This window comes from Solanum stenotomum, chromosome 3 (assembly GCF_019186545.1).
Source record: "Solanum stenotomum isolate F172 chromosome 3, ASM1918654v1, whole genome shotgun sequence".
NCBI classification, from domain to species: domain Eukaryota; kingdom Viridiplantae; phylum Streptophyta; class Magnoliopsida; order Solanales; family Solanaceae; genus Solanum; species Solanum stenotomum.
The window spans coordinates 6536563-6544281 of NC_064284.1; the positions used below are offsets into that span (position 1 = coordinate 6536563).

Genomic DNA, 7719 nt, shown 5'->3' on the forward strand with positions numbered 1-7719 from the left:
TATATATATATATATATATATATATATTATGGTATCATTATATAATATTATTGAATAATGAGTAATTTCTAAACAAGAAACCTTAATGATACCAATGCAATATATATATACTGATTTAGTATCAATTAAGCAAAATTATCAGGTTTAATGATACCAATACGATATATGATACTGATTTAGTATATATTAATCGAAATTATCAGCCTTAATGATACCAATACAGTATATGATACTGATTTAGTATCAATTAAGCAAAATTAGTGGGGGATATATACTGTACATATTTAATAGAGTTCGCCCACCGAAAGGAAGGGTAATGGTTATACACCTCTTACCACATTCACTACAGGGCGCCAATCGCGATTGAAAACTCTCCGAAAGGGGGAAGTCACAAACGAATCCTCTGACGACTGGTTAGGATTTCCAGATTTGGGAGTGTTAACGTCGAGTGTCGCGCGGGCCCTCACTTTAGGGCTATCTTTCACCGTTGACAGACATGGTTCAACGGGGCCCCATTCGGGGTTTTTGTCCAGTACCTCTCGCTTCCCGGAAAAGAAATCCAAAAAGTCATGGTTAGCGAGGAAATGGGAACAGCGGCTTAAGCCATTAGGTGTAGGCGCTTTCCAGAGGTGGAATCTTTTGAGTAGCCCAAGCTCCTTAAAGCGTATTGTCCCCTCTCCTGTGAAAGAAACAAATGTCAAGAAAGGGATTCCTTGGATAAGTGGAAAAATGCTCAAAAAATCCTTTCATTTCTCTTTGAAGGCCTCTCGTTCTCTCCTTTCTTTCGCCTAAACAATTTCATTGCCTTCCTCTAGAGCATAACACACTCTTCGCACAACAAATCCACTTTGAAGTTGACTTATTCGCTCGGCCAGTCATCGGAATGTGTCCTATTGAGATTTCTCGTATTTTTAGACCTTTACTGAAGCTATTGGAAGTGACTCTACTCCAAAGTTGTCTGGGCTGGGTCCCTCAACCCGAACAACAATGAGCACTCAACTACTAGTAAAAGGGGAGAAAGTTGACTTTGAGATGAGAAAGAAAAATGATGGTAGTGGGAGCTCTCAAGCCGTCAGTCCGCCTTCTCTGTCTGGTGCTTTACATTTATTTCATCCGTGGTGGGAAGGGTGATCTCATAGTTCTTGGTCTGTGAAGATCCTTTTTACCTACTATGTCTTTCACCGGGTGAGCAAAAAGTAGTTACCTTTAGCCCGGTCCTTCTAATCGGCTAAGGTTGAATTTGCTTTTGCTTTAGTTGTTGTCGTAGAGCGACCTTCCTTCAACTATTTGTTTATATAGTGTGTGAAGTCTAACTAATGAAAAGTGCCTATGAATGAGTTCCAAGAAAGCGGTCGTTCATCTTATTTTCATATTTAAGGAAGGCATCCCTTAAACTCGTTTGCCATTCGTGTCGTGCTTTCGGTCCGGAGTTGCGGGGTAGGGCGCGGCCCCCCANTGTTAAATAGGAAAACTAATTATATTTGCAGAACAAAAGATCTAAGAGTATCATCAGTTAAGAATAAAAGAGAGTGAGAACAAACAAAAAATATATATTCACTACGTGTAAATAAATGTTTGGTTACATAAAAATTAAAATCATTAGGTATTTTATGTAAATGCTTATGCTTGTACAAATATATGAACAACTAATTATATATTTAATAAACAGAAAAGGGCCTAAAATACCCCTCAACTATGTGAATTGGTACAAAATTACCTTGCTTCTACCTTTCGGGCCTAAAATGCCCAATCTTTTGGCTCTATTTTGCCCTCATCTTTAACGGACTAAATCATAATCTCAATTAATAAATACATTAATAATGTGTCACTATCCAATACAATTAATTATTATAATAATTAAAAGGCCAAATATATAGTAATGATGATCTATAGGATATAAATATCCCTCTAATATGTGATAGATGTTATAGCTTGTATATCCTATTAAACTATTGATGATCAAAAGTATATATACACAATAATAAAAGTATATATACACAATAGTAAAAGTATATATACACAATAATAAAAGTATATATACACTATAGTAAAAGTATATATACACTATTGATGATCTATAGAATATAAAAGCCTCACATATGGGAGGGATAGAAGTCACAGCATCTATATCCAATTACGCGTAAATCGTTAATAGTAATACAGTTATGATATATCAATATCCTAAACCACTTTTAAGTGGATGTTTTCCTTGAGCTTATTCTCATGTAAGAGATATCTTACATCCTTTTTATATGTGGCTCAGTGAAACTGATTTCTATAACTATAATCGTAAATCTGGGGCAATATCTAAATATCAAAATGCTGTGTTTAATTTGTTGGATGACGCTAAAGGTGACGCTGATACACACCACCCTGATAGTTTAATAGCATTACAAAAAAGGATAGAGCGTCTTGCGTATCCTTACGATAATATGAAGACTATTTATCAGGCTGCACCGCAGATCATGAAATTATTAATTCAAGATGATGAACCCACTGCTAAAAGTTATTTGCAGGAAAAGGAAGAATATCTCACTTTTGAAGAGAGAATATTTTTAAAGTCTTTTCATCGTCATACCATTGAAGGTATTATAGTTCATATATTTGGTTTAGTCTTTAATAGTATAGACGAGAGCCCCGCCGTTCGGCTTTCTACCCTAGTAGATCAACTAGATCGCGCTGTTATAACACAAGCTCTAATGATATATGAAAGGAATAAAAGTATAGAGGGTGAATTTCCTCTTGATGATAAACATGGGAATGTAGGTATCTTATTGGTTGAATTTTTATTAGAAAGAAACCTCATAACTATTACTAACGATTTATCTATATCAAGTCAAAAGATAGAAATTAAAGATAAGAAAGGTAGGTTTTATAAGAAACGAGCATCATATGTTTTTTGTAATTTTGATGTAGGGATTATTCTCATCCAGCTAAATCTGCCTATGGTATGTCCGCCTAAAGATTGGCATGTTGCAAAACCTGCAGGTGGTAAACCTACTACTCTATCTGACCTTACTGGGGGTTATTTATACGAACCCGTCGGTGATATATATTTGTATAATCGTTATAAGTTGTTAGCAGCCCGTGACAAGGATAAGTTTAATATATTATTGAATGATAACTATCAAGAAATTTGTGATGCAATGAACTCTTTGCAAAAGGAGTCTTCTAAGATCAATGTTATTATGCTAGAGTATATTAAGGTTAATTATAAATCCCTCGTCAGGGAGGGGCTTCTTAAGCCTCCTATTCTAGCATCGATTAATATACCTGTTGCAATCAAGAGTTTAAGGGATGCCTTCCTTAAATATGAAAATAAGGGGTCTATCACATACCAGAGTGTGCTAGATGTGTTCTTGGCTGATGTGCAACTAGCCCGTTATAAAGATTTTATACTAGATATTGCTTCAGCTTACGTGGGGTACTCATTTTATCTGCCGGCCTTCGTTGACTTCCGTGGTAGGATTTACCGCTCTGGTGTATTACATTTCCATGAACGTAATATAGCGAGGTCTTTAATTGTATTCTCTAAACGAACTGTTAAAGAGAGTAAAATGAATAAACCCCCCTCCAAAGGGGGGTCCTGCTATGGCTCAAAATATGTACCTTGCTGCCACCGCCTTTCATTATAAAAAATACCCTTCCTATGAAGAAGCCTTGCAAGCTGGCTTAGACCTTGAGAGTATAAAAACGCCTGAAGATCTCATAGAGCGCGCTTCAACAGCCAGGGACCCCTATCAGTACATCTCCAAGGTTGTTACTCTAGCGGCGGAGTCTACTAAGGTATCACCGGATCAACTTCCTATAACTCAAGATGCATCTGCTAGCGCTTATCAGATAATTAGTTACTTTATGTTAGATTTCCAACTTGCTAAATATACAAATCTTATTCCTACTAAAGTTCGTAATTCAGAACATCTACGTATAAACGATATTTACGATTTCTTTCTATCGAAGCTTATAGAGTACTTAAAAACTGCTGGGAATATAATTTTTAAGGATGGTTATATTATTATCAAATATGTATGCCCCCTTCTTCATAGAAATTTAGTGAAATCACTCCTAATGCCTTTGGTGTATGGGAAGACTGCGTACAGTATGGCTGACAATCTATATAATGAGTTAAATATCCTTTTAGGTAAAAAAGAATGCTTGGAACTGGCTAGACATATAGAAATTTTCTTTAAAAAGAGATTTCCTCATATAGTCAACCTAATGAGTTTAATACGAGCTGTAGGCTGGGTTGTATCTGCAAGTGGGGGCACCCATCTACTATTCAACCCCTATGTTTACTACAGTCCAGGACTATATGAAATCTGAAGCCGTTAATATATGGTTATATGATCGTCAAAGCAAGAAAAGACGCCAGGTAACGCTACGTGTTCCCACACCCGAACGTGATCGAAGAAAGACTACATCAGCTATTTTTGCGAATTTTATTCATCAGAAAGATGCTATTATAGCATTTAATATGATCAAAAATGTGAAAAAGAGGGGGATCCCTATATATACAGTTCACGATAATTTCATCACTACCATGGATTTCTCACATGCTATGGGTGAGAGTTACATCGAAATCTTATTAAATAGCCCCCACCCAATGGAATATATTAACTCATTCCTTGCGATAAATCTCTTTGATGAAGCCCGTACCCCCGGCGGGCTGTGTCAGATAGATCTAGATGGATGCTTCGCTGTAGATGAGTTGCACAACCGCCTTTATAATATACCCTGCCCTAAAGAATACACATTGACAAAAAAAGAGAGGGAAATATGGTATAAGCGGCTTACTGAGATCTCCCAAGCATACTATCATTATATTCTATCTATACGATTTACGGATTCAGCCCCTATACCTAAATGTATAAAATCGTCTTCTGATTCATCCTATTATACTATATTAGATAAGTACCGCAAGGAAATACGTAAATGGATGGATTACCCGTATATTTATAGTTTGCACTTATGAATATGACTAACACATCAATGATGAGGTCTAAGATAATAAGGAAAAGACCTTACAGTACCAGGATTAGTATGGACTACTTAGGGTGTCTTTTATATATCAACAAAATGTATTGTAAAGACCCCTATCCCGCGCTGAGAATAGCTTACGCTGAACTGATCGACGGTTTAATAAGATGTAAAGAGTGTGAGATTATAGTGAATCTTATTATGTACCTGCTATTCAAGTACGCATACCCTAAAGATTCGAAGTATGGAAAATTCACTATTCATTATAGCATGGAAACCACTGGCGGTATAATCACTTATGCCCTAGGCCAAGCTATCACATTTAGAGTGGGTGGGGTAAATCAGCCTGTTAGAGATATAGTTGATGAATATGTTAGGGAAAAGGCTGAGGCTTACGGCGATGCTGTTCTAACTGACATATTCATTCGAATCTATTATGATCAAAACCTCTCTAGTGTGGAGATGAATATCTCTAATGATCAGATAGCTCGCCTGATCGCTGAAAGCGTGGTAAGCGATGAGGTGTATGATCGTATAGCTGTGCGAAAGATTGAAAATCGTAAACGTAAGTACCTTAAGCATATCACAAGACTCAAACCTAATTGCAAGGAAAGAAGATCCTTCATTGTTGCAGATACTGAAACCATTCTGGTAGAGTCCGATACTGATCAGATAGAGAAAGTGCACATGCCATATGCCGTGGGCTTTGTAGTGGTAAAACCCGGCTCTGCCCCGTCTAAAGAGCAGGTTGGTAGTATTGAAACATATTTCAGTGAAGAGTATTCGGTTTTTCTATATGATACTTTCCGTAAAAGGAGCTATAAGATGCTGACCGAGTTTATCGATCGTTTAGCTCACGGGGTCGAACAATCATTCCAGGATTTGCAGTCCGATACATTTCCATTATGTTACCTAGCCAAACCCGCCACCTCATGTGCCAAAGTAAAACGGTTGTTCTTCCTTCTCCGCTCCTTCTTTTTCTACATATGCGGCGGCGGGTTACCAGAGAAGGGGGGACAACTCCTTTCTCCTTTGCCTTGCTCAATCTTCCTTTTCTGATTGAAAGTAGCAAGCCACTCTACTATTGGTACAGAGGCCAGATAGAAGGTTGCTCATCCAGCCCAGCGGATCCATTGTTTATGCGGCAGTGCAATGCAGCTGAAAAAGGGAAGCCCCTTTTTATTAGTAAGGTATAGGTTGGTTGGGGAAAACTCCAAAACTAGGGTTCCAAAAAGCTTACCTTATATTATAGAAAAGTTTGAGAAAGGGGCACCCCTACTATACCCCTAAACTACAAGCTAGCGCGCAACGGCGGAAAAGCCGTTGTTGCTTGCTGCTTGCAGGCTCGAAAATCTCTCTTTCGCCTCTCCTCCCTGTCTCAATTCTGATTGATTAGCTTCTTCCTTCGCGCAAGCTACGGTCTAACGACCCCCTTGTTGTGTTGCATTTTGTGATCTTCCGCTTCAGTCTGCGTTTTTCGGATAGCCGGGACCCGATGTTGATTTCCGATTTAAATGTCAGCTCCAGGTTTGGGGCGGCCCATCTGATTAGTTCAGCTATCACTGCNTTATTGTGCCAAACAGTGGTGTCAAAGTCAGTGCAACACTATAACTTCGTCCACTATGAGTGGTACTGAAACCTTCTTGCTTGACGGTGTTGTCTAGCTAAATGTTATTATAATGCATTAATTAATGTACTATAATAAATAAAGGACTTTTGTATTAATTAAAAATATTAAATTAGTAGGTTCGTGGTATAAAATCGTCTTTCCTATATAAGCAACATGCATCACATACGCTTCATATTGTTTACATAAATTTAGGAACAAAATATCCACTCATAAAATGTTGCGTACTTCCCAAATGATACAACATCTACATCTATTATTTATGCATTTAAGCAAGTTGTCATGAAGTTACAAAAATATCCATTGCTACGTTGGAATTTGGATGTTGTGTGATTGCAAAATAAGCTGCATGTTCTTTTCGAAGCTACATCATCTCTCGAATTCGAAACCTCTAATTAAGAACGCAACAGTGCACCATAACCCATGTTGATAAGTCATGAGCATTATTAGTACTACTTGAAAACTATAAGGAGGTTGCTCTTTTTTTCTGCAAGTAGTTCAGGCACTGCCAGAGAATCTATTGAAAAAAGGACATATCCATCTATTTAATCAACCAAAACTCATATTATTTTATTTTATTTCCTATGCACAAGGCACTACAATTAAACGTACCAAAAGATGAAGCGACGATAAAAAAAAAATACGATTATTAATAGCATCAAATTAAAAGAGGGTGCTAATTTGTGCTGGCCATCATCTACTTTAACCATCTTTTTATTGATTATTCTCCTTAATTCATTCAAGCACAATCAAATTTTAAATTTCTCCTAATTAAGTTTTTTATAGTAATTATTTATGAAAATTCCTCTTGTATTAATTAGTTTGAAATGCAAAATTACCAATTTGTAGGAATAATAAATGAAAGTTTCATACAATTATGTTGTAATTGGATTAAATTTTCAGAAATCAATATGAGCAAATATTCATATTTCATTTAGAATTTGTACAATTATCATACATAAAGATTGCGAACGGAATTATTAACCTTGAGCAAATATAGATATTTTATATCGATTTATATAATGGTCATACATGAAATTGTCTTGAACAAGATATTCACATTTCATTCTGATTTTAAATCGTTTTAATACACAAAATGTGAACCGAATTTTACG

The 7719-nt window shown here is 36.6% G+C and overlaps 1 protein-coding gene across 1 annotated transcript; it reads left to right on the forward strand.

Moving 5' to 3' along the window:
• Nucleotides 1-987: 987 nt before the first annotated feature.
• On the forward strand, nt 988-4972 carry LOC125857833 (probable DNA-directed RNA polymerase). Its single transcript, XM_049537482.1, has 5 exons — nt 988-1127; nt 2264-2766; nt 2917-3482; nt 3580-4026; nt 4241-4972. The coding sequence occupies exons 1-5, from the start codon at nt 988-990 to the stop codon at nt 4970-4972; spliced, it is 2388 nt and encodes a 795-aa protein (XP_049393439.1).
• The last annotated feature ends 2747 nt before the right edge of the window (nt 4973-7719 follow it).

Coding starts and splice junctions, on each gene's coding strand:
- LOC125857833 (XM_049537482.1), top strand. CDS start 988: ATGAGCACTCAACTACTAGTAAAAGGGGAGAAAGTTGACTTTGAGATG. Junction 1,128..2,263: donor TTTCATCCGTGGTGGGAAGG/GTGATCTCATAG, acceptor TATGTGGCTCAG/TGAAACTGATTTCTATAACT. Junction 4,027..4,240: donor GTTATATTATTATCAAATAT/GTATGCCCCCTT, acceptor TACGAGCTGTAG/GCTGGGTTGTATCTGCAAGT.